Genomic DNA, 24,047 nt, shown 5'->3' with positions numbered 1-24,047 from the left:
CTTGATATTTTGACAGTGGGTTAGCAGTGATCAGTCACTGCCCCATCCCAGTCAAAATAGATTGGACGTCTAGGACCACCAATAGCAACCAATGAGATAAATGAATACCTTATAATGGGTTAAAGACAATCAATTACATTTGGTCCTTTAGTATTACACAACCTTTGCCGGTCCAACCTGCTTGTTTATAACCAAAAGACAATTGTTGTGCTATTAAAAAAATATATCTTTTGAAAAATGGGAGTTTAACAATTAAAAGATTGTGTGTAGCCAATTATAAAAGGTGAAGAAATTCAATCACTCATCTATTATAATCCGACAGCCATTTCTGGCCATCATAAAAAAATTCAACTCTCTACGTTGCACGATTTGGACAAAGGTAGCGAGGGAATCTTAACATACACACACACACACCCATAAATCACACTTTATAAGGATTAGAGACCAGGGAAACATTTTCTTACCTCATATCAATGACTTGGTTTACAACTACGCTCGGCTGCGTTATCTTTCCTTCACCTATCTCATAGAGAAACAGTTTGAAGTCGCATACAACTGCCATTGCCCTCTGCCAACCCTTCTTCACTCCTGTTGGTTTAGGCACCTATAACCCAAAAAAAAATATTGTAATGGTAATGTGAAGTAAAATAAATAGGAATGTAGTATAAGTTCACTCACCCTGACATGGCCTTCATATGCAGTCCCAATGCCCCTTTGAGGATCAATGCCGAGCGGTCCTTTGGTCTGATCTTGTGGAACGGGACAAACGGCGGGTGCTTTGTCCGCGCAGGTTACGTGGCAGGAGAAGTTGCAAACTAGATAAAAAGAGAAAGTAGGGAAACAAATTAGGTGTAATGCAGTTGGTACTTTGATATAGGAAAGATGAAAACCAATATAATGATTAACTGTACAAAGTGACTGGTTTTGATTGCCGATATAAACTAAGTAAAGTAGATAAGTTATTCAATCTTTCTTGCTTAATGTTTCAGGTATGCAATAAGCCAACCAGACTAAAGCACTGCTACATTAGAAGGTATAAAAAGTGCACATATTAACTGCATTTTTAGGTTTAATGATATAGTTGCAAGTGCAACACTGACATCCTATGGTCGATAAGTGAACAGACCTGTTTTAGTGCCACTGCACTGACAATTAATGTTTAGAATAGTGCTGTATTTCCTGGTTATGAAAAGGTTTTATAATAAACAGGTTAAAATTTTAAAATTACTGTCAATGCAACTTTTTCCTTTTTTAATACATGGATACATACATCCCTAGATTCAAATATATGTAATGTAATCGCATTGGTGTCAGCGTGGGTGCACATGGGCTAATATTGTGACAGGTGAGACAGTGACTATAAATCCTGGGAAATATATTTTTACATTCAAAAGTCTTACCTTCACAGGTGCAACCTTGGCGAATGAGACCCACCATGAGGGAAGTGCACTGGTTACATTTAGTGGGTGTAGTGAATGACTTCACCACAAACTGATGTGCTTTGGGCTATTAAAACAATGTTGACAAAGGTGAGATGGAATGCAGTATTGAACTTGATACTTACTGGAATAAACAGAGAGAACATGTCTAACCTTAGGAGAAGAGCGACCAATACTGCCATATCCTCCGGAATGCATAGTGGGGGTCTGGACTGCATGAGGAGAATGATCTATTAACTGGAAAACGATACAGGAATAAAGCTAGTTAATTTGAAACATGAATTGTATTCATATGTATTCACAATAACCAAATACATTGATAAAATGATATCCTGTGAAAGACTGTTTATAAAATGCATTCAAGATACTGAGAACACATCAGCCATTAATGCCATGTTGTCTGATTGCAGTTTTATCTAAAGCTTTGATTGTATTTACAATGATATGAATCCCTTAAGACTGCCAGAGGGTGGGTGTTGGAGTCAGAAGGGAAGACAAAGAATTTAGATTTTGTTTTAATGGGAACTCACAGGAGCTTAACACTCCCTGCAGTGTCACCCAAGTCAATTATTTAAAAAAAAAATGCTTAATTTACATATGCAAAAGGTCAAAATATTTTGAGAGAAGAAGTGACTGGCTCTTTGCGACAGCCATATTTCCCTACAGCTGAGATTGACTGAATTTAGAGAAGTCTTACTTCGATAGGCTCCATATCACTGGTTGTGGAAGGTGAACGTGAGCGGCTCTTAAAGTGGGACTTCTGGTCGTCATCTCGGGATGGAGTGTTGGAGGGGGTGAAATTATCAATGGATTCCACCTGAAGAGTGGATGAAAGGAAAAGATGATGCAGAATACGCCAAGTACATTTGTCAGGTTACTGCCAGATTATTCAAAGAAAAAATAAAACTTCATTCAAAAAAAGATTCACATTAATACTATATATCTTCCATGATAATAGAAGTATTTAAAGTCCATGCTGGCGTGCCACATTACCTGCTTAACAATATCTAAAGTAAACAAAAGGCCAAATACCTCAAAAATATGATCTCCAACATGCATTTTAAAACCATAGTCAAAGGTGATCAAAAAGCTGGAAAAAAATCCCACTCTGCCAGGCAATTATTTTAGCCCACATTATACAATGAAAGCACATTAGAGAGTTAATAAGCAAGTTAACAAGTGTGGTCACAGTGTGTTGATGGTGCTTACACGTCTGCCTTTGCTGGCTGGGCCAACTGAGGGCGAACGCTTCAGTGGCAGGAAAAGAAGGGGCAGCGTGTAAGGCAGAAACAGAAATGAGTGAATATAACAGAAAGGTCATCTAACTGAGCTGCAAACATGTATGTTTTATCAGAGTTGGGAAAAATGACACAGGACTAACGGGCAGAGGAAAGAAAGCAAGGGAAGTCAGTATGTAGCACATTGACTAATCAGGGTCAGCTTTTGGCTAAAAAATATCTTTGGGAAGAAAGATAACGTTTGTATGAAAATGCTTTTAACTCTACATACTACAATTTTACACCCACAAAGAAGAGCCATTCGCATTCTAGAGCGGAATTCAACTGTCTAACTAGAAACGGTACTGCAAACAGGATTTTGGAGTTGCCATTCCACTATACTTCCATAATACAGGGCTTATACTCTGACAAACATGGGCTCACATGCACATCTGCAGTAAACTGCTCCTTTCAACAGTCGGGGTAGTTACAACACAAACAAGTATTTCTGTCTAACCAAGGAAACTTACGTCTTCCCAAAACTCAATTAAAGAAGACGAGGAAGAGGAATAAGAGTCCTGATGTATAAAAACAAAGTAAGGACAAAGAATGTAACAATAGAAATAAATATGGAAAAGATTTTAAAAAGTAAAAGTGTAAAATAAAAGAGAACTTTTGTTCACAATATAAATAACATTCTATGGTCAGTTTTGCTGGATGAGTGACATGTAATAAAATTGTATGAACTTTAATATCATACATAAACAGTATATATTTTAAATGGAAGGAAAAAGTCGTACTTGTTTTTGACAATGCTTCAGTGAGAGTTTAAGTTAACAAATTAGCTGGATACATTTGGAAAGTTTTGAATTATCTCCAAATCTAACAGAAGGATATGACATAAACACAGCTAAGTAAAATAGACCATCCACCAGCGGAGTATAATCTAATTTGCTGTGTGAAGAATTCTTGACAGTAACCATCATATCTACTTTCATTATTTTAGCCTAGGGAGTTGACAACCACTTACATCGAACTGGTCAAGTGTTGAAGTGGGGGCATTGAGAAAAGCCAAGAAAGAATTCTGGGAATCCTGGTGCTTGACACCTAGACACAGATCAAATAATAAATACACAGTTAATAACCTATAAATAGCTGAACTCACAAAATCAGTTTTATTGGGCCAGAGCACACTTTCTCTGATAGAAATTTGAAATGTCAATATGATTGAACATTAAATGTTAATGTTTAATGATTCAATTTATGGGACAAAACATAATAAAAAAATGATTTTATTTCTTATTTGAATGCTTTATTTGAATGTTAACCTAAATTGCATATTTGTTTGTGTAACTGAAAATGACATCATATGCATCATATTGGTATTGTCCCTTTGTCATCATTACATCATCATATAATCATATATTTCTAGCCCTAGTAGAGATCAAATGCCATCACACCTCAGTATTTATGTCATACCTCTACGTAACCGCAGCTCCTCGTTCTCTTTCTTGAGTCTTTCGATCTCAGATAGGAGGTCCTGATTTCTACCTTCTATGTCCTGCAGTTTACTAGAAGAGTGAGGAAAGACAGGTGTCGTATCACTAAAATTTCTATTTATAACTACTTGTATAAAGACTTGCATGTATGTATATACCATTCTGTAGAGATGCTGTTAGCCTTCACTTTGTTCAGCTCATCTTGAATACCCTGTTTAGCTCTGATCTCTGCATCTAAAGCTGACTGCAGCTCTAAACGGGCAGACATGTCCAACTTGGCAAAGCGACGCATTTTCCAAGGCATGTCCTACAACAAAGAGGAGTGAGTAACAATAACATACAAGTGCATCAGTTTTGTGCAATTCCTGGTAAAAAAAAGTGTCAAAGTCATTCACCGTAGCTCTTGCTCCAAGACTGGTGTTTCTTAGACCCTCAAGTTCTTCTGTCATCTTAGTGGCCAACGCCTGCAGGTAGCCTCGGGCATCTTTTTCATCACTTACCCTGGGGAAAGCATTACGTTAAAAATAAGGCTATTCAACACTGTTTTTTTTTTCAATAGATACATTGTACATAATTTAATGTGGAACCGGCTTAACATAAGAGCAATATTACTTATAAACTGTGGGTTCTCAATGAAACTAATCAACTTAACTCGTTCCAATACCAATTGGCATCAATTCTGAGAAAACTTCATTCTTAGCCTATAGCTTAAAGCACAGGTGCCAAAGTGGCGGCCCGGGGGCCAAATCTCGCCCGTCGCATCATTATGTGTGGCCCGGGAAAGTAAATCATGAGTGCCGACTTTCTGTTTTAGAATCAAATTAAAATGGAGTATAGATGTATGTTACATTTCCTGATTTTCCCCCTTTTAAATCAATAATTATAATTTTTTAATCAATTTTGTCTGTTTTTAGTTCAAAATTCATTTTGGAAAATCTAAAAATATATTTTTTTAAAAAGCTAAAATAAACATTGTTTTAAATATATGAAAACTGAATACTCAGGGCTTTTAATCCAGTTCTTTTAATCCATTTATTAAAAAAATATATATATATATATTTTATCTAAAATGGTTGGGCCCACATGATTCGAGTTGACGAGTCTGACACCCTCGGCTTAAAAGAAAACTATCCCTATTAATACTTCAATTGAAGTGAACTAATTTTGTCAACATTTATTTTGACTTCAATTGCATTTTGGTATGCCTGATACAAATGTCAAAGAATCCACAAGGGGGCATTGCAAAACCCCCTGGCTTCCCAAAGAAAATTCCAAGCATGCCCGTTATAACTTGAGCGTGTGTATGCGTGTGTACTATGCTAGGACTTCAGGCTTGTCCAGCAGAGGAGGGCTGAGCAGCTGGCAATGTGTCAGCTGCAAGGGGAAGTGATCTGAGCAGGAGGGAGGGTAAAGCAGCTCATGATCCTGAGAGGTATGTGAAAAATGCAGCAGTAACAGTGAGGTGGAACCCAATACACTGCAAGACAACATACACTTCATATGTGAGAAGGATGAACTCTTTGCAGGAATGCTGCATAGCAACAGTCTGGGAAGATAAGGACTAACATACATTTTGGGATAGTTATTTAAACAAATATAAAATAAGAATAATATAAGAATACATTTTAGCACCAGTGTAGTTCTAGGCTGCAGTAAACCCTCGAGTAAAACATGACATATCTTGGTGTTTTTCTAAATACGAGCATCAACCTTAACTTGTGTCAAAAGTGCAAATAACTGTAGGCGAATGAGGTCAGACTCGGGTTGGTTCGCGGGCCGCATTAACGTCAACTTGATTTTATGAGGGCCGGACCGTCTTAGATATAATATTTAGATTTTTTTTAATAAATGGATTAAAAGCCTTGAATATTCAGTTTTTTATAGATCTAAAACAATGTTTATTTTAGCTTTTTTTTTTTTTAAACATATTTTTAGTTTGTAGTTTTGATCTAAAACCACTTTGACATGTGATTGGATCCACTTTGACTCAGTTTCTACGCACTGGCTTTTAAGGACTTAACATCATATATCTCACTCGCTCATTGGCAGTATTCTGTAGTTACTCAAGTGAACTTTTGCATTGTTATTTAAAGACTAAAGCCCTTGATCATGACCAAAAATGAATGTATTTTTCTTAAAGTGAAGGGCCTTCTGGATCATTTTAGTTTGGCTGATTGAGGGAATCCACATGCAACTGCCAGGCTTTTAGCAACCAGAAGAGTGAATTACCGCTCTGCTTTGGCTGGCGGTATTGGGACAGTACCAACAAATTAAGTATTTGTTTGCCTTTACAACAAACATTGTGGTCCTGGAAAGTAGGCCTGTGGTGCTCAATGGCAGCACATTAAATTATATTTCAACAAGATCAAATTGTACTATAGCTATTGATTGACCAGCTCAATCAATGTTTGTGCTAAACAAAACCAATCAACAAATATAAGAACTACACATGGAATGTGGCAATTAGAATTACAATTACAATGTGTTTCTCACCATTGAATGATTTCTGTGATTTGAGCCTCCCAGTGAGCAACACTCTCCTTTTTGTCAGCCAGCTCCTTCATTTCATCTTCAAGATGCTGATTGGAGTCACTCACCTTCTCAAACATGCTTGTCAGCTGAAGAAAAAAAACATGGACATGTAATGAGAGATCGTTTCAATGAGCAGTTTTCTAAAAGCAAGTAAATAATTAACAGACACAAAGATGTAGGGGAAAAAAATGTTTAAAAGAAAATTCCAAAATCTTCCAAAATCTTCCAAAATCTCTTATTGGCCTACAAATAAATGTGTTAAATTATACATATATAATATATAACTATTTCTTTCCTTTCTAATCAGTAGCACACATTTTTCAACTCTTAAAAAAAAATCTAAAATAACAGCGGAATCTAAAGTACCATTCCACTGCACAGTAAAAGGCTACAGCCTTGCTTTTATGTGGGATATTGACCAGTGACTTCTTTGACATCATGTGAGGTAGAAGCATGTGATGGGAATATTTCAGCCAACCCAGAAAGGTTACCAGAGGTTGGGGATTGATTTATTGATTTGAGACAGGGGAAATGGCTTATGTACAAGGTAAACTGAGTGTTGGAGTATTTTTTGTTTTGTAATACTTTACCTTTTCCAATTCACTGGACAGCTTTTTATTTTCTTCAGTAAGCAGAACTCTTTCTCTTTCAAACTTTTCCTTGAAATCACTCTCAAACTCTTCTCGCTCATTTTGACTGTTGAGGGGAATAAAAAAACTTGTTAAACTGGTGAAACTTTAAAAACCATGGAATCTAATCCAAGTTCACAAAAACAAGCAAAAATCTTTCTCAAACTCTTCCCGCTCATTTTGACTGTTAAGGATAATAAACACTTTTTAAACTGGTGACACTTAAAAAATCTTGGAATCTAATCCAAATTCACAAAAAAACAGGCAAGTGACTTTCTTAGAGCTGGTGAAAAGGGCAACCAGTTTCACTTGAAATAAACGTACTACTCATCAAAAAACTTGTAAACTTGTATGCAAGTAGATTTGGCCTTAAGTGTTAATATAGAGCGCATTTATCTACACATTTGACCAGATTCAAAGCACTTTACGTTAGCACACATTCCTCCACCAATGGCTGCTGCCATGCAAGGCGCCCTCAACCCACAAGGAGAACCTGAGGGTGCCGTGACCTGGTGACCCTTCACTCCAAGTACAACTCGACCTATCAAATGTGCCACAGCCTCCCCAGGCGTTCAAGAGTCATCTACAGGTATATATGAAATGTATTTACAGTGCCTTGCAAAAGTACCGGAAAAATGGGGTGTGCATTATTATCCAGTCCCTGGCAGTAATAGGCGCGGCCTTTGTTGCAACCTCAGCTCTTAAGTCGCCGGGGTATGTATCAGTTTTGCACATCAAGAGGCTGAAATTCTTGCCTATTGTTCCTTGGTAAACAGTTCGAGCTCAGGGGAGATCGTTTATGAACAGTGGTCTACAGCTCTCCAGACAGATTGTTGATTGGATTCAGGTCTGGCCATTCAAACACATTGATATTGTGTACCATTCCATTGCAGATTTGGCAATTTGTTTTGGATCTGTTCAAAGACCCAGGTCCCTGAATGACCTTAACTTACATTAGCTGACTGCTGTCTTCATCAGTGCAGATCAGATCAGCGTGAGAGGTCATGTTTACGCTTCTATTTTCCAAATGTGTATAAGAAAATGTAACTCGAGGCAGCATACATAACCTACTCTGATCAGTGAGCAGAGACATCATGGTGAGATGCAAAAATGCATGTGGGCGCCACCTAAATATGCCACATGCCATGTGAGGCCAAGTAAAACCTCTATTCACCAGATGTGTGAGGCCAAGTAAGTGAAACCTTCACGTGAGAATATAACAGCTAATGTAATGTTTATAATTCGAATCATACCATGTTTTTGTATGCCAAAAATGCATGTTTAATCTTGATGAATAAACGTCTTAAAAATGCCTCCTATGGTCATTTAATTAAGCACTAGCTGTCTGGTATTTACAATAAAGACTGAGCAGCTAAAAATGTTGAAATGTTGTTACTTTGTACTTTTAATCTTAAAACAAGTGCTCTGTGGGCGGGCTGTGGAACAATGGTGACCGACTTAATATGCCGCTGCTTGACTCAACATAACCTTGTAACTCGACTGACCCATTCCAAAAAATTTGGCACATGCTTGAGACTTGGACCAAATGATTCGCAACATATTTTGGACTCAGATCAGAGAGATTAATGGAACTGATGAGAAATTTGGTATTCAAACTGACTGCTAACATTTTAAAAGGCATGATTAATTTAAAATACTTGATATTATATTTTGTGTGTACTTAAAATAAATGTATTTAGAGTTCATTTTCTAGGTGTGAGACTTGGTTCATTTTTTCATGTAATTGTTACAACAGGAATATTTAGAGTCCCTGCCTTAGATTTAACAGCCTAATATATTGAAATCCAATTAATGCACATTTACCAGACACTGCACTAAAATAAAAATATAAGTATATATAAAATTTTGCTTGTATTCATTTTACTGAAAGAGACAACATATACATAATTTCAGAGCCAATAAACCTTCATAGCAGTAAGAACGCTGAAAGGAATGTCACAATATTTTAGTCAAATAGAGCGGTGAGAAATACAAGAGCAGTTATCATTGAAAATATGGAAAATAAGAAAAAGACGAAAAACCTCTCTCTTCGAGTCTTCTCCAGCTTGTCCTGGAGCATCAGGATTTCTTTCTGGAGGCTAAGTTGCTGGCTTTCGGCATCACGTAGCTCCTTGCGCAAAGCCATCGACTCATTGCTGTGTTGTGCCTGTCGACGTGCTATTTCCTCCTCATACAGGTGGGTCTTCTTTGCCAGGTCACCCCTAAGACGTCCCATCTCTTGGGATTGTTCAGATAAGGCCGGGGTGGCAAATGGGCTAAATGGTTTTACCTAGAAAGAGAGGGAGCCAGAAATAAGGCTATGTAGTCTCTGAGCAATCTGTGAAGGGCAGGAAATACGTGGCACATCTAGCTAATTAATTTTTGCACCAGCGATAACATGGGCTGTGGAAGTTTAAAATTGGTTGTGAAGATTTATATTTGCAACTCTAGGCTTTGAAAACTATTTTGAACTTAACATAACCATTCATAAAACTGTGTGTGGTATCAAGAATGATCCCTCAAATTTGGAAACTTGATCCAAAATTCTTCCACATCCCAAGTGGATGTCATCAAGTGCACTAGTGCATTTTTCTGCAACTCATTTTAACTGTAACTCAGCACAAGCACCACACAAACAATTCCTGCTGTGATATACTCAAAAACAATGGAAAGTCCCTCCACAGCACAATCCAGTGCACTGAAAGAGATATTTTACATCATTTACAAAAGAAGTCAGATAGGGTGCCGCGTAGATGAGTTCCATAAAGTTATGTATATAGAGTTTAGGGTTTAAAAATTGTTATGCATTAAGCCTTACTTTGCATATATTGTATTTTTCAAAAACACTCCAGTGAGTGCAGTCTGCTTAACAATTGCATAGTGTAATGAAAAATTAACAAAAAAATAAAAAAGACTATCTCTAAAGGATTAAGATTTCAAAAAATAATGGGGGTTTAAAATGAAAAATGACAATGGGTGGAACATTTGGCCTTTGAAGGGTGTTGTTGTAGTACCCACCTTCACTCTTTCCATTTCATTCCGCTCTCTCATCTTCCTCTCCTTAAGCGCTTCTGCGGCGCGCTCTTCCATTTGAGTCTCCATCTGATCACAGAGAACACATTCAATTTCTTTCTATGACTCTGTAGTGCAATCTTATTAAATACAAAAAAAATCTATACATGAAATAAATTGTTTCTAAACCTTAATGAGCTATAATGACAAATTGTACCAAATTGACAAAATATAAACAACTTGTACCTTAAAGTATGCTAATAACCACTGATATCAACTCTACCTCTTTCTTGGCCTTCTCAGACTTTCGCATATCAAGGCGTAAACCCTCCATTTTCTGATTTTGTCTTTCCATTTCCTCCCCCTTGTCACGCAGCTGGCGAGAAAGTTGCTGTTTATCCGTCCTGTTTGAGTTTTGAAAGAATATTTAGACAATGATCAACATTCAAAATTGAAAACAAATAATCTATCGGACCATTATTTATTCAAAATATAATCCTGCAAACAAAATTTCTGTGAAATTCAAACAACGGTGTGTTGTAAATTAAAACCCATTAAACAAAATCTAAATGTAACATTTGTTCCAAACTATTAGAGCATGTTATAAGAGTTAAGTGCTTACACAATGCTGATAATTTAGTTTGCTTTTGCACTCTTAACTTATTGTTGATACTCTACAGTACTGACAAGCAAATGTTAACATTATTGTAAAATACACTATTTTCATGCGAACAACGCTATTATGCATATTATTTCAGAACAGACTCTACCGAAGTTCTGAGAGGGTCTTGTTGAGTTCAGAAAACTCTTGCATGGTCATTTTTCTCTGGCTTTGCGCTTCCTTCAGCTTCTCATTGTATTCAACAAGGCCCTGAGCACATGCAAGAAAGGTAAATAAACATTCAATGCATTTTATGACACAGAATACTGTTGTAAATATTTCATCTGAATAATAATGCTTAATATTGAAAATACTATTCAACTGCATACCCTTTTCAACTCATCATTATCAGTTGTTAGAGTCTTGACTTGTTTCTCTAACTTTTTAACATGTTTAGACGAGTCCTCCAGGTCTCGACGAGCCATCGTCACATCTTCAAGCTGTTTTTCAAATTGGCTTGAGTCTGTCATAAAGACACTCAGTCAGTCACTAAGATAATGCTGCAAATTCAACTCAAATTATTCAATCTGTTTCATCACATGATTCTGTATGGCTAACACAGGCAATATACTAATGAATTCATACCACTGATTTGTTTCTTGAGGAGGTCAATCTCAGATTTTAGTCTCCTGATCTCCACTTCCTTGTTTCCACTCAATATGCCTTCACTCGGAGGCTGTGGGCGAGCTTGAGCAGTCTTAGTCAAATCTGAAAAGTCAAATATAGCCCTCATAACAGGTGAACACCAAATAATTCAGGCTGATGTGTTTAAGTGGTAGTAGATAACGTGCTCACGTACCATTAACTTTGCGGTTTAACTCTAGTTTCTCCTGTTCCAGGCGATGGATCCTCCTCTCGTAGACGTCTGTGCCAAGGCTGTTCTGGGGGCTGCGTGGAACATCTTTGTCCATTTCTTCCTTACCCTCTTTGCCTGTTATTCCTGACAGTTGCCGCAGGCAACCACGATCAGATATTGTGCTTCACAGGATGAAAATTGTAAAGAATGAGTCCATTGAGAATATTTCAATTGAACATCCATTTCAAACACAACAGAATAAGCACATATTAAGTGCACTTTTTCCAGTTTAGAACCCATTTCAGACATACACAATAAAGTCCAGCAATGTTCCAGTATTTACCCAGAACGTGGTATGTAAACTGATTTTGCTGGCTCAGCTGGCACAGACATTAGTTGGAAAATAAACTAGACACAATTCTGATACATTTTGCTAAGCCAAATGCAGCAGGTACTGTTCTGCTTCAGAACACAAGCGTTGATGATGTAGTTATCAAGTCAGTACAACACGCTGCACTACAATCCTTATTTTTCTGGCCCAGCCAAAGACCTGAACTAGACCCGATCACTGAAGAGACCAGACAATGGCTGTCCATCCAAATTGAATGCCCAACTGACAGAACTGGAGAGGATTTGCAATGAAGAATTGCACAGGATCCCCTAATCCAATTGTGAGGAACTTGTTGCACCATTCCCAAGAAGACGCCTGGCTGTCCTTGGTCAAAAATGTGCTTCTATAGATTTAAATTTTGAGCAGGATGTCACGAAACGCCATAACCGTGGAAAGTCGGAATGAATTTGTAGCTATTTTTTTTCTTAATGTTATTATTTTTGAATAAACGTGATTTGGTGATAAGGGTGGCTAGCCTTCTCACATATAGAAACGCAGTGATAATGTGAACAGCAGGTTATCGATTTTTCCCAATATCAGCTGCATTTACATTTAGCTTATATTTTAAAAATAAACTTAACTTACCATTTACTAGTGTAAGTGAAACCGACAAAGGGCAGGTGGTGGCCAGAAAAGGCAGTATGAGTTGGCGGGGGCATGGTCTCCTACACAGAAAAAAAAAACGTTGTGACAAAGGGCAAAAAAAAAACATGATTAAGTGGCACAATCTTTACAGACAACTGAAAAATCAGCTTTCACTTGTGTAGCACTTTTCCACCTTCAAAACACGCAAAGCCTTTTGACATTGCCACATCGCTCACCTACTCCTCAAAAGAAACATCGGATTGAGTATTTTGCTCAAGAATGCTTGACATGATCATAAAGGAAGGGGACTGGGCCCACAAATTTTAGGTTTCCACATGCCGGCTATGGCACTGCTGACTTATTTTTGTGAGTTCCTTAGAGAGGCTAGTCAGACAGCTGACACACTTACTGCGTTTTTGAGAGAGTCATCGTCCACATCAAAGTTAGAGGTATCTGTTGGACTGCTGACCTCAGGGATGTAAGGGGCTTCACACAAACGGATGTTGTCCCAGTCAATGCCTGTATATTAAAGATGTCAGATATAGCCAATAAACCTGAGGAGTATGTAAGGATTGTAATTCCTCATACCTGCAAAAAATGGATGCTTCTTGAAGTCTTTAATTCCATTCTGTCCTATTCTGTATTCTCGACTGCAAACAAGTCGACGTATTAAGTCCTTTGCTTCCTCTGTAACTAAATCATTTAGCTGTTGTGGGAACTGGAATCGCTCCTGTAAAAACATGTTAAATGCTATGGTTTGAATCAATGATTAAAAGTTTGAGGTGGTGTCCGATCATTGCACCTCACCTTGTGATTCATAATTTTGCCATATGTTTCCACAAGAGACTCAGCATAAAAGGGGGTCTCTCCATACAGCATTTCATACATACAGACTCCGAGAGACCACCAATCGCATTCAGGTCCGTACTTGCCTTTCCCATCCTCCATGGCCTGGAGGATCTCGGGGGAAATATAATCTGGGGTCCCTACAGCCACCGAAGACTGGACCTACAAAAAACAACAAGTAAGGGACTATAAGTCTTGATAAAGAAGGTTGAAACTTGGCATTCTAACCATTTTGATTAGAATAACAGATTATCTTAAAAAGATGATTAAAGGTCAAAATACAGAAGTACCATTTTGATATGCAAATCACTGTTCCAACATGGAATCAATTAGAGGATTTACGTATAAAGTACAGCGCTACTTACAAAAAAATCAAACTTTCTAGAACTAATTAATTCGTAAGTCGAGGTGAGCTTGCAATACATTTAACGTTTATTTACAGGGATGCAGCTGCTTTGACAACACTGCAGTCAAACATAAATCAAAAAGGAAAATATAGAAATGAATATTCAGCCAGTGGAGCAGTGTTACATATTTTCCCTAAAATCCACAATTTTACAGTATAAATGCCAATACATTTTATTTTCCTATAAAATACGAAACTAATACTTAGTTGTATAAACATCACCGCAAAAGAAAGTTACAGGGTACTGAAAGCTTACCGTTCCATCCTCCATGAGTTTGAGACAGGAGCCAAAGTCTGCCAAGCGGATATGACCATTCCTATCCAACAGAATGTTGTCGGGCTTTATATCCCTGAAAGAAAATTGAGAGTGCAAACAGTTACTTAAAGGAAGAAACATAAATCTCCAAATTAAAGAATGATGCATGCACCTGCATCATAAATCAGCATTTAAGTATGTATATTGTAGTTAGAGCTGATGGCAGTTCAATAATATTTTTACAGGCTGTCAACAAAATTAAGAGTTGGGTTTCAGTTGTATTGGACTAGAAGTTAAATTTTTGCTGAGAGAATTTTTCATTTAATCAGAAACTGAGAAAGATACAATATAGCATCAATAGTAAAAATGTAGGCAAAATAGGCATCGGTTAAGATTTTTTTCAGATAACTATTGCCTTAAAAATACAACATCATAACAGGCTCTCAGTGGTTGGAGAGGGGAAAAAACCATGAGTGGCACTTGATTATTAGTCAGAGGCCTAGCCAAAGTATAATAAAAAGTGGGACTTATGGTTTAACTTAAGCCTGTGTAAATGTATGGCCATTCCTGAGATTTCTTGGAAGTAATGGCAGTGTTATGCTATCATGAATGTTGCTGAACTGGAACACATTGCCAAATACATTTCTAGAAAGCATGGCAAACTGTACATTCATACATTGGGGGTGAATACTTTAGTATGACAAGAATGGCCCCTAACCTGAAATGTCAGGGTCTCAAGTACAGGAAAAAAAAATCCTCTCAAATTCACAACATGACTTTTGACACTGTGTGCAACCCAACGTCACCTTTTTCAAATCAAATCAAAATGTTTGGAGCTCAAAAGTGAAGGCTGCTGCAAAACACCACTAGCTATACATGAGTGCACTGGCACACCTTATCTCCCTAACATTGCAAGGCCTGGAGCGAGTACTAAGCTAATACTAGGCTGGTTAGTCCAGTTAATTGAGCAAGTGTGTCACAAGTCTCCTGCGGTTTTTAAAAGAAGCACCAAGACTAGAATAGAGGGAGGTAAGCTCTTATAAGACACACCATCCATCTGGGAGGGCCATCTGGTTGTAACCTGACAAATACACACTCACTTCCCCCTTCCCATCCATACACACATGCCCACACCCCCACACATGCACAATGCAAGCTGCATAGACAAGGATGTCCCACATGGATTAAGAAAAGCAATTATTGTGTGTCTGGTAACTAAAGCAATTAAATGAACTAAAACAAGTACAATGATACTTCTACTTACGAATGCTTCTACATATGAAATTTTCTGACTGGGAAACCCTTTTAAATGCAAATTACTCATCCAATATATGAAAACATGATCCAAGTAACAAAATCCCCCAAAACACCAATGCCTTTTTTGTGTCCGGTATTTTATTTTGAAATTGTCACGGCAGAGTTGCGTCCTGCTCGACAATCTCTGACCTTCCATTGGCATGGCTTTTAAGTAGTTTAAAAAAATATGACACTGAACAACGAGAAGGAAAGACTGTAAAAAGTGCAGGATATTCAGTAACGCAGCCAATCAATTCTAAAAAAGCAGCAATTTTATGTTAAATTGTATGTGTTTATCTGAAGCCCTGGCCTAACGTTAGCTTCCTTCCTCCTTACACATACTACAACTATACGAATATACAGTACTTTCCAATATTCAAGTCCATTTTGTGAAGATTGACCATGATGTATTTCCTATACAAACACACGCACACTTATGTTTCCCCTTGGCTCTCGACGTCTGACTCAAGACGATGGAAAAAATGAGCCCGTAAAATTGTGTTTTCCCATTTTCCCAAGTCTGTGCTAGGAAAAAGTGTCACATGGTCCTGATCAATGATAAATCGGGAAAACCACTGCCATTTCACATACAAGACAAGCTCCACAGTCGTTAAGATTCAACTCACAAAGGATTACTATCGTGCGAGACATAGGGCATTGTATGAATTTAGGACTGGAACGATACCCAACATAGTCATCAGCACAAATCTCCCTCTGTCTTCTCATCTCCTCAAACTTTGGCAGAATAGGCCTTTTACTCTCCCCCATTTGAACCCACAGTAGACAGATGTGGTGCTGGGCAGCACTAAGCAATGGTGTGTAAGGCTATAGAAACATTTGTCAGGCCCCTCTGTGAGGCCACACACATCAGTGACCTCTAAATAAATGTGCACACGTGCACATTTTCCATTTGCTTAACACATTTTGTGTCTTGTGAGAGTTGGTTCAAGACAAAAGGACTGTTACATTTTTACATTTAGCGTAAAATTAATGTCATTGAATGGTATGCTTCTAAATGATTTATTATGGGGCCCTTTGCAGTCCTGTTACACTCAATAAACCTATGCCCTATGGCAATCCAGCCCTTTTCTACACTTATCAAAGTTCAAAGCTGTCAACAACACAAAGGACTGGTAATCTGTCAATCACAGAGATCTTGTGAATATAGGATTAAACACCTATGGCTATTACACTATATTACACTTGCTGTTGTTATGTAATAAATGTTCTACTTCTCGCTTTATATTGTGACAGAACTGTATCATCATTATCATTGCAATTATCACTATCATAATTACTGTACTGTGTGGTTACTTGATATTGTCGGATGAGTCATATCTTTAGCACAGTTGTCCTGTTCTTGTGAATTATGGGTATACTAAACTTTTCTAGATGGCCTAAATACACTGAGCATAACTTGATGCACAAAATATACTGTTGGAAAAAGGTATACAGTAATCCCTCGAATATTGCGGATAATGTAGACCCAATGTGGCTATGATAATCGAAAACCCGCCAAGTATGATCACACCTTTTATTACAACATATCATACAACGTGTTTTCGCGCCTGTCCAAAAATAGAAGTACACAAGTACAATTATCAAGAAGTGAACTTATATAAATATTACAGTTATAGGAATATGAAAAGATAAATGTATTAATATCTATAAATAAAAACAAATGTAAATATTTTAAGAATGGTACTGATAGTCGACGGACTACTGTATGTACATATACACATTGATCATCTATCTATATTTTTAAACAAACAGTATTGTAACCTAGTGCTTGAAAAGGCTTTAAGATGAAAGGGGATGGGACCATTAATGATCCCCAAGAGACTAGGATATCACCATCCACTTCAATTGTAATTACCCTAGGGAAAACAGCCGGAATTTCATTACTCTACTGAACCACAACCTTTGAATTTGAAAATAGACACTAAATTTTGTTTGGTGGATGAAAAGGTCACGATTGAACACCAAGAGCTGTGAATTAATTGAGTGGCTGCATTGTCATTTTCCTAAGTCTTATGAGTGGGGAAACAAGCTTGTGTTCATGCTGCCAAACATGTTTATCTCACACACTTTCTCAGGCGGGACCAGACAGCAAGGGATGTGCCTGGAAAAAGAACAGCAATTCTCTCACAAGCCCATAGGCAGAGAATAAAGACGGGGAGGCCAAAAGACAGTACATGGGGGTGGGACGGTGGGGCGTTTCAACACCAGACACACACACCCCATCATTATTGTCCCAAACAGTCCACAAGGGGACTTAAAGGGACACAGTGACATCCCCCCTCCGTGATCTTTTTCCATTGCTTTCACTCTTCCATGTCTACTACTCCCACCAGCTCCCACAGAAGGCCATAGATAATAGCATGCAATTAGTGGCTGCCCACTCACTTTCTTTATTCTCACATTTGTTTACATTCAAAAAGTCTACTTCTTTCCATTAAAGGTCAACTCTAGGCCTACCAGAAACATTACCCAAGTCTTTCATTTGTCTCGAAAGTTCTTTCATGGTAGTCATTTAATAAAAAAAAGCAATCTTCAACATTGGATGTGTCCTTTCAGAAAACATTAGAAAACTGGTTCTCAACCTAGGTTTAATCGAACACTAAGGGCTCGGTGAGATGGTTTTGGGGGTTCGGTGGAGCCTCTGCTACAGAGATCGAGACATGTCTATTCATGATAACATGACCTACTTTACCATTACTGGCTGTATATAATCAATTGACATTTTTTGGCCAATCGTTGCTGCGAGGAATTTATGTACTATCTTGAATTTGAAAAAATAATCATTTTATTTTTCACTAAAGAACGGTTCGATGAATGCGCATATAAAACTGGTGGGATTCAGTGAATGCGCATATGAAACTGGTGGGGTTAGGTAGCTCCAACAAAGTTAAAAATCACTGCATTAGAAGCATGACTTTCAAGTAAATCAATTTAGGCATTTATTGAAATATATTTGTTTAAGTATGATAACCTCAGACATGATAATACAAGCCCAGCAGTACAAAATCGGAAACAATTATAGGGCTGATGTAACTTGGTGTTGTTGGGGAACAAGCATTGCGCCATTAGCTCACTGAGCTTGTCTGATATATCAAATGTCCTGAGCAGCTGAGTCTCGTATTTTGGCAGGAATGGCCAACATGAGGCTCGCAAACCCCAGTGTGACCACAGCCAGTAGCTCAGTAATGAGAGATTTTCCCAAGAAAGCCTAGGATAATTTTGTAATGAATGGCTGTTTATTAAACTTTCCAGCAGTAATACCGACACAGTTTACTTGCTTGTTTGCCAATGCGTCACAAAATTTTGGCTGCAATACTATGGTGTTCATGTGGGTTGAACAATTTAATATTTTTTCCAGGCAACGTTAAAATAATGGTAGTTGACTAGAAGAAAAAAAATCAGTGACATAATTTTTACAGTTGAGACGTTATTAATTAACGACTATTGTATATACTTCCTTTTACACTGCATAAAAAAACAACTGTTGATTTCAGCAAGGCATCTGCATTGTTGTCAAAACATACATCATTATATATATTTTTTTTAAATATATTTTTCTATATATACTTATATATACGCATTCACACAATTGAATGCTTTAACTGTCACTATACAAGTATAATGAAATGTAAATATATATGTATTATAATATTTATATATACACACGCGCGCACACAAACACACTATAACACGCCCAACAGAGGATTCCTTTAATACCGCAACCATGTACCACGATTGTGGCTATGAGAAGAAATGTCTTCAGTTTCTGACTTGCCTGCCTACACTGTCATCATCAGTGACTCTTGCTTTCCCACCATTGCCCTTGACTTTCCCTTCATTTTCCTCCTGGTGTAGGCTCTAATGCCTCCTTACAGTTTACATTTTTTTCCCGTGTTCATAAGTATTGCAAACAACACAATGAAACCCCTATCTTAAATATTTGACACAGTTTTTCATCTAAGAATATACAATGCACTTTGCCCCTTACCTGTGAACGTAGTTAAGCTGGTGAATGGAGTCGATAGCAAGTACCATTTCCGCCAGGTAGAATCTGGCCATATCCTCAGGCAACTGGTCTTCAAATTTACTGAGCAGAGTGAGCAGATCACCACCCACATAGTAGTCCATAACCAGGTACTGGAATAACATTAGAGGTATTTATTAACTTGAATCCTTAAAACATTAAATAAGCGATGAATTTCTGCAGAAACCAAAGTAAACAGCACCATCATTCAGAGTATAATAGCTATGCTGCAAAAATGCATACAATGTTATTTTTCTATAATTAGATAGATGACTAGACGGGCAGTACTCTTAAGAGTCTATGGGAGTGTCTCGAGTAAATTACTTGTTGTGAGAATGTGGGAAATGGAATGACAAGAAGTGTCGGCATTTGAACTCTGGGTCACAGGGTGAAAGAGAGAGGACGGTCAGGTTAAACGGATAGTTTATGGCATCAAGCCTGGAGGTCGGCAAGTCTCGCCCTTAGTTGGATTAACACTCCATTCGTGTCTTTTATTTAGCCAGATGTATTCCCTGATTTCCTACAATTCTTAGTCATGTTATGGTTTGGGGCGGTAAATGAATGTGCAGGTCAGCAGCTTGCGGGTTATCTGCCATATTGAGAGATAGTATTGTGTTCTAAACAGAGATTGCTGAAAGAACCAATGAAAGGAGCAGATGCTGCTGCTGCTCAATGGAAACAGAAAAGACAGACAGTGACTCTTGAAATTTGAAACGTGTCTTGTTAATACTAAAATTCTTATTGAAGCCTACCAAATTGTTATCATCTTGGAAGGCAAAGTGAAGGGTAGTGATCCACTGGGAGTCCCCATTCACCAATACGTCTCGCTCCTCCCGAAAGCATGCCGTCTGCGGGTAGAAGAGATAGAATTATACAAAAGGTAATGACAGAAAATAGAAACAATACATTTGATATGCAAAGACATGTTGTAATTCAGCAAAAGTGCACGCCGCAGTTATGCATGAGTGAAACCTCATTGCAACAAAGGAAATCAGAATTTCCTCAATCAAAAAAAAAAAAAACATTGCTGCGAATGACGCTTACCTCTGCTCGTTTCAGCATCTCCCACTTGTTAAGAATCTTCATAGCAAATACTTTGTCTGTATTTCTAACCTTCACAACTGCGACCTGCACACAACAATAAAAGTAATAATGAATATAAATGAATATAATGAATATATGTCCATATCTAAATGGTTTTGATTGGGGATTAAAAAAAGCTTGGATTTGGGATGGTCTTTGACATGATAAGAAGGGTCAGTATTTGATCAATCAAAAGCAAAATGAGAAAGTACCAGTTGAATAACTTGGAATAACATTAAATACACGCCACCTAAAAGCAAACGGAAACAGTAAACACCCAAATTATCTGTAATATTTTTCGCAAACTCAATGGAGTTGTAGAAAACATAAATTATGTACAACAATATGCACAAAGTAAACATTTGTACAGGAACAATATTTGGAAATGGAGCTAAACACTGTTTGACATGCTCACAATGGAAAAACATAGCCTCATAAAAATAGTAAGCCACTCCAGGTAGACAATTGTCAATGCTGTAGACTGTAGAGCCTCCTTCACTAGATAGCTATGGCTAAAAAAAAATACTTTTAAGTATCTCTGATGGAAACATTTGAGCTGGGGGGAAAAAGAGTTTTAAATACAAATAAATACATTTTAAAAAGTTTTTCACTATGTATGACAGATGGGAATCCAAGGGGAATCCAAGCAAAGAAACAAACAGAAGCTCATGCAACAGGGTCTGTAGTCTATTAAACGAGTTGGGGAATGTTGTTAATGCAATAGAATGATAACATTCTTGCAGTGTTTGGATCCCCCTGTAGAGGAAGGGAAGGGGAGGGGAGGGGAGGACGGGGGCAGACTGCACTGTTCTTGGCAAAGCCTTGGTGTTTTTGTCTCTTGTCACTTTAGTTGCTTCTTGTTCTCCACCCCCATCATTATTTACCAGTTTATTCCAAGAATTATTGATTCCTTCCAATACATTTTCACAAATCACTAACTTTTAAGAAGTGGCTGCAATTGAGTTATTAGTGGTGCAAATCCCAGGAACTATGAATGTTGTAAAACCTTACCAGGACAAAGGCTGTTACTTTATAAACCTTTTGCATCGCGTACTTATCACTGTTCAATATTATTTATTATTGTTAAAAAATTTCTCCACTTTGAGTGCCGTTTACCACCATGGTTTAAAAAGTTCAAGAATCATCAAACAAACATGATCAATGTTATCTGGTTTCTTCTTTTTAACACTTCTTCAAAAAAGGTAATAGAAAACAAATGCTAGTTATGCGGATGGAATTGCACTTCATCTTTTGAGCATCTGGGAGCATGTTTGTACATGCCAGCCGAGTAGCTCCAAATCAGCAAAGGAAAGTAGTCCTGAACAGTCATCTTCGAAACAACTGACTTATATTTTTCCACACCATGGTGACTGTGTATCATACTTCAATATTATTTTATTCTTTAGAGTTTGCATGTTAGGGAAAGAATCTAAAACAATTACGATTTCAATACACAGATTCTATCTTACAAGAAAGAACAAAATGAGCAAAGAAGGTTTTAGTGGACAGTTTCACAGGCACTTTAATCCTATGAAGAGCTTTTAGCAAGTGGAGTCATGTTCAACCATTTTGTATAGCAAACTGCTCCAGGAATGCAGAAGAAATCAGCCCACTATCTGACTTCTTTGCCTGTTGTAGCTTAGTAATTAAAGTGCAACATACTATTCATTTACCCACAAGTATTGTCTCAGGATAGTGTGCTTGGTGGAACAAGTTTCAGATTGGAGCCTGTCTCCAATCAAAGTGGATAGGTCACAAAAAAGAAGCAGATTTGATAGGAGTAAGGAAAAGCTTCAAAACTGACCCTTGACACATGTTTCTTCAACTAAACAGGGAGGGAAACCCCATTTGCAAGCTGTGCACATCTGCAGTAGTAGCCTGTTGCTAGGTAGGATTTAATGCACAAAAAAGAAAGAAACGTACCTCTCCAAAAGCTCCACGTCCTATCACTTTTAGGATTTCAAAGTCTTCTTTGCGTAGCCGCATTTGCTTCACTTTGGAGGTAAATGGTTTGGCTGTAGGAAAGAAGAAGCAAGAGTTTAAGTTCATTCAAATATGTTATAAATAAGTTGACTTTTACAATACTTCATTTCAATGGTCATACATTACAAAAGAGATACCAATGATAAAAGCACGTAACGCCTTTTGGTGACATGTTTTAGAGAGTGCACACTTATTTTTTGCAAAGACATTTTTGTATATAAGTGAAAGTTAGAAAAATCTCTACAGGTGAAAGTTTGTTAGTTGTCACTACATCTATCCATGCCTTCTAAACTTGTGTGTGCATGGGTGTGTTCAATGATTTTATAGTCCCACTGGCGTTCCGGAAAATGACACTTTCACACTGTGAAACAAGGGGAACGCCTTTGGAAAAATTAAACAAACACAGCAGGTCGGTAAGTGCTCACTCTTAGCGGAGTCATAAGGGGCTGACGACATAGGTGAGCTGCTATGACTGCTGCACACATCTCTAGATACGGTGTACCTCGGCTATTTCACTCTGTTTTAGCAGGAAAATTACTTGGTGTTGTTCAATTCCCTTTGGGCCAGTCAAAAAAAGTTGAACAGAACAGGTAGAAAGTCTAACATATAAATAAAAGCACAGCAAACTCGCAAAATTGCAATTAACTATAACCCACATTTACACAGCGAGTGAGGTTAGACTACGGCTCTTTATTTTTTTGGGGCGGACTTAAAACAAACAAATACCATCCAATTTTGTAATCCATCTTTACCTGCTAACAAAATACACGGAGACCATAACATAGCAACAGTTGCTAAGACAAGGTGTGGCTTGAACCACTGGCAATGATTGGGAAAGTGTCAATACAAACTGAGCATAACTGAAGCCCTTTGTTTGCAAGAGGTTTTGCAATGACTGCAACTGGTGAGTCAAGATTGGAAAAAGATGACATGTCAGTCACAAGTCGGTTAATGCATTACACTATATGGGAAAGTCATCTCAATGCAGGCATGCAACAAGCATGAATATGTAAGGCTAAGTTTGCAAACTACACAGACAAATATACAGTAATGTCTGGCCTCAGGAGCCAGCGAAACTGGAAAAACGTGAGTGACGCCAAACTTAGCTAAGTAATGCAGTAAACTTCAAAATCCAGAGCACTAAAGTGGTCCATTTTTCTTCATGAAAATGGAATTTTTTTGTGCATTTTCAGGCTATTGTTGTTATTTAGCTCAAATGGCACAATTATGTGACATTTTAGTACATTTTTGCATGCTGGTTTAGTTCTAGTTGGCACAAAAACGGGGCGGATGTTTCATTTTTGTAGGGAACAAAGGGAAGATCAGCATTGAGCAGTTAATAAGCATGCATGTATTTCTGCATGTGTCGTA

General features: G+C 37.7%; 1 protein-coding gene and 1 long non-coding RNA gene across 7 annotated transcripts in view; one reads left to right on the top strand and one right to left on the bottom strand.

The window, feature by feature from the left end:
- Window positions 1-24,047, bottom strand: part of cdc42bpab (CDC42 binding protein kinase alpha (DMPK-like) b) — a 43,753-nt gene that overhangs the window by 7,754 nt on the left and 11,952 nt on the right. For 2 of the 6 annotated variants that reach the window (XM_077711383.1, XM_077711399.1), the window contains exons 2-30: window positions 22,617-22,708; window positions 20,655-20,738; window positions 20,363-20,458; window positions 19,575-19,723; window positions 14,270-14,363; window positions 13,569-13,769; window positions 13,350-13,491; window positions 13,171-13,280; window positions 12,762-12,841; window positions 11,789-11,967; window positions 11,575-11,697; window positions 11,319-11,452; window positions 11,099-11,199; window positions 10,612-10,732; window positions 10,335-10,418; window positions 9,359-9,606; window positions 7,278-7,383; window positions 6,649-6,773; window positions 4,551-4,656; window positions 4,314-4,462; window positions 4,136-4,227; window positions 3,687-3,763; window positions 3,187-3,234; window positions 2,649-2,687; window positions 2,137-2,256; window positions 1,593-1,676; window positions 1,401-1,506; window positions 679-815; window positions 465-604 (exon numbers count right to left, since the gene is read on the bottom strand). In XM_077711383.1, the coding sequence (XP_077567509.1) occupies window positions 465-604; window positions 679-815; window positions 1,401-1,506; window positions 1,593-1,676; window positions 2,137-2,256; window positions 2,649-2,687; window positions 3,187-3,234; window positions 3,687-3,763; window positions 4,136-4,227; window positions 4,314-4,462; window positions 4,551-4,656; window positions 6,649-6,773; window positions 7,278-7,383; window positions 9,359-9,606; window positions 10,335-10,418; window positions 10,612-10,732; window positions 11,099-11,199; window positions 11,319-11,452; window positions 11,575-11,697; window positions 11,789-11,967; window positions 12,762-12,841; window positions 13,171-13,280; window positions 13,350-13,491; window positions 13,569-13,769; window positions 14,270-14,363; window positions 19,575-19,723; window positions 20,363-20,458; window positions 20,655-20,738; window positions 22,617-22,708 (3,367 nt within the window). The remainder of the gene's footprint in view (window positions 1-464; window positions 605-678; window positions 816-1,400; window positions 1,507-1,592; window positions 1,677-2,136; window positions 2,257-2,648; window positions 2,688-3,186; window positions 3,235-3,686; window positions 3,764-4,135; window positions 4,228-4,313; window positions 4,463-4,550; window positions 4,657-6,648; window positions 6,774-7,277; window positions 7,384-9,358; window positions 9,607-10,334; window positions 10,419-10,611; window positions 10,733-11,098; window positions 11,200-11,318; window positions 11,453-11,574; window positions 11,698-11,788; window positions 11,968-12,761; window positions 12,842-13,170; window positions 13,281-13,349; window positions 13,492-13,568; window positions 13,770-14,269; window positions 14,364-19,574; window positions 19,724-20,362; window positions 20,459-20,654; window positions 20,739-22,616; window positions 22,709-24,047) is intronic. The other 4 variants (XM_077711391.1, XM_077711428.1, XM_077711408.1 and 1 more) reach the window with 2 other exon arrangements.
- On the top strand, window positions 4,118-7,216 carry LOC144192398 (uncharacterized). The gene is made up of 4 exons (XR_013325111.1): window positions 4,118-4,249; window positions 4,375-4,477; window positions 5,479-5,587; window positions 6,707-7,216. It is a non-coding gene; the product is annotated as an uncharacterized LOC144192398 (long non-coding RNA).

The sequence above is a fragment of the Stigmatopora nigra genome, chromosome 2 (assembly GCF_051989575.1).
Source record: "Stigmatopora nigra isolate UIUO_SnigA chromosome 2, RoL_Snig_1.1, whole genome shotgun sequence".
Classification (NCBI taxonomy): domain Eukaryota; kingdom Metazoa; phylum Chordata; class Actinopteri; order Syngnathiformes; family Syngnathidae; genus Stigmatopora; species Stigmatopora nigra.
The sequence above is the reverse complement of the archived record's forward strand: the minus strand, read 5'-3'. Positions and strand labels throughout refer to the sequence as shown.